At 37.8% G+C, this 2201-nt stretch overlaps 1 protein-coding gene across 1 annotated transcript; it reads right to left on the bottom strand.

Annotated features, from left to right (window-relative positions):
- Positions 1-629: 629 nt before the first annotated feature.
- Positions 630-1568, bottom strand: LOC105309900 (olfactory receptor 5W2-like). Its single transcript, XM_011386109.1, has one exon. The coding sequence runs from the start codon at positions 1566-1568 to the stop codon at positions 630-632; it is 939 nt and encodes a 312-aa protein (XP_011384411.1).
- Positions 1569-2201: the final 633 nt, after the last annotated feature.

Here is a 2201-nt window from a genome sequence, read left to right as displayed (position 1 = left end):
TATTTCAGGTTACATTCATTAATTTATTAAAAATAGTTTTAAATGGCGCCCTGGAGCTAGGCAATTGTAAATAGCAAAGCAGAAAGGATAGTGAACAAGACAGAAAAGGAATGTGCCTTCATGAAACTTTGAGTTAGGGCAGGAGATTTTCAATATATTTCTATTTATTAATTTACTGCTTACATACTTCGAAGTAGGGTGATATTGGTACATAGAAAGGAGACAAGTAACCTCATTTAACCCATTAACACTCCGAGCAAATTTATTAACCTCATTATATGTATACATATTTAAAGGAATCTTAAAGAGGGAACGTTGAATGACAAGGGGTGGACGTGGGGGAGGTCGTGGTTGCTATTTCTTTGATATCTCACTGGGGCTTACTCATGAACAGAGAAGGTAGGCATAAAAAGACCCTCTCTACAAAACAGCAAAGAGAAACTATAGTAACTTTCGCTTAGTTTGGAGAGAAAACTAAGACCAATAGTTACTGCTTCTTGCACTCAGTTTAGGCGCAAAGGAGAAATATCCAGAAGATTGTATGGGGATGCTACAAGAAGCTATGTCAAAGTACGTGAACTTGAGCTCTCAGAATCTATCAATACATACTTTGGGGTAAAAACACAGTTTCACCCACAACATAATTTAGTGCTAATTGATTTTTTCAGGGCACCCTTCACATCTTTATTCCTAAAGCTGTAGATCAGTGGGTTTAACATGGGGATGACAATTGTGTAGAAAACAGAGGCCATTTTGTCTGTGTCCATGGAGTAACTGGAGCTGGGTTGAAAATACATAAACAGAAGTGTTCCATGAAATATAGCCACAGCGGTTAAGTGGGAGGCACAGGTAGAGAAGGCCTTGTGTCTCCCCTCTGCTGATTTCATTCTAAGGATGGTAGTTATGATGTAGCTGTAGGAGAGGAGCACAGTGACAATGCTGCTTCCTACAATACAGCTATCGTAAGTGAGCAACATTATCTCATTGATAGATGTATCTGAGGACGAGAGGGCTAGTAAGGGTGGGAAATCACAGAAAAAGTGATTGATGATATTAGAATTGCAAAATGACAATTGGAATGTGAAACAGGTATGGATTGCTGAATCTACCAATCCTTGGATGTACACAATGGCCACCAGCTGTGTGCAGACACTCCTGGACATGGTAATTGTAAAAAGAAGTGGAATGCAAATGGCTACATAGCGGTCATATGCCATGACAGACAACATGACACATTCCACATCTGCAAAGGCACCAAAAAGAAACATCTGAATGGCACATAAGTTATATGGAAACTTCTTTTGCTCAGATAAGAAATCGACCAGCATCTTGGTAGAGACCGTGGAGGAGTAGCAGACATCGCAGAAAGACAGATTGCTCAGGAAATAGTACATGGGCGTGTGGAGTCTGGGGTCCATGCTGATCAGCAGGATCATCCCCACGTTGGCAATCACAGTGATGCCATAAACCAGCAGAAAGAGCACAAAGAGCCCCAGCTGCATGTCCCGTCTGTAAGAAAGTCCTGCGAATATGAAGTCAGTAAACACAGTGCAGTTCTCAACAGCCATCACTGAGTTCTGGAAGCCCCTGGTTGTGAAAGAAATGGAAGTGGGGAGTTAACACCGTCTTACTGTCTTAATAGTTAAACTACTGGTTCTTTCTCTTTCTCAGTAATTAGTAAAAGAGATAAACAACACTGTCTTTTAAAAAAATTTAAATTGACTTACCCGGAAATATATCTAATTTAACAAATATATTAATAAATTGATAAAATGATAATGATAATAATGCTGCCAAAAATTGTATAGTATTGTATAGAGTTACAGCACACTTTCATTGGAATTAAATTATGCTATTTCCATACCGAGATTTACGTTATTACCAAATATGATAATTTTTGCTACTTTTATCTTAAAGATTAAGACACTGATGTCCTCAACAGTTGAGAAAGTACTTCTTACGATTATTTGTCCAGATAACAACGTCTTCAGATAAAATAGTTCTTATCGTTTTTTTAAAATTTAGTAGATATATTGTCATATCCTGTAACAGAGAAGCATAGTTAAGTGAGAAGTTCGGATAATATATTCTCTTGCTTTCTCTCATTATTCAAAATCATGGAGCAGGCAGAACTATGGCAGCTTCATGGATATATCTTTGATATAGCTTCATGGTATACCAATGTATACCATGGATATATA

The sequence above is a fragment of the Pteropus vampyrus genome, unplaced genomic scaffold (assembly GCF_000151845.1).
Source record: "Pteropus vampyrus isolate Shadow unplaced genomic scaffold, Pvam_2.0 Scaffold930, whole genome shotgun sequence".
NCBI lineage: Eukaryota > Metazoa > Chordata > Mammalia > Chiroptera > Pteropodidae > Pteropus > Pteropus vampyrus.
The sequence above is the reverse complement of the archived record's forward strand: the minus strand, read 5'-3'. Positions and strand labels throughout refer to the sequence as shown.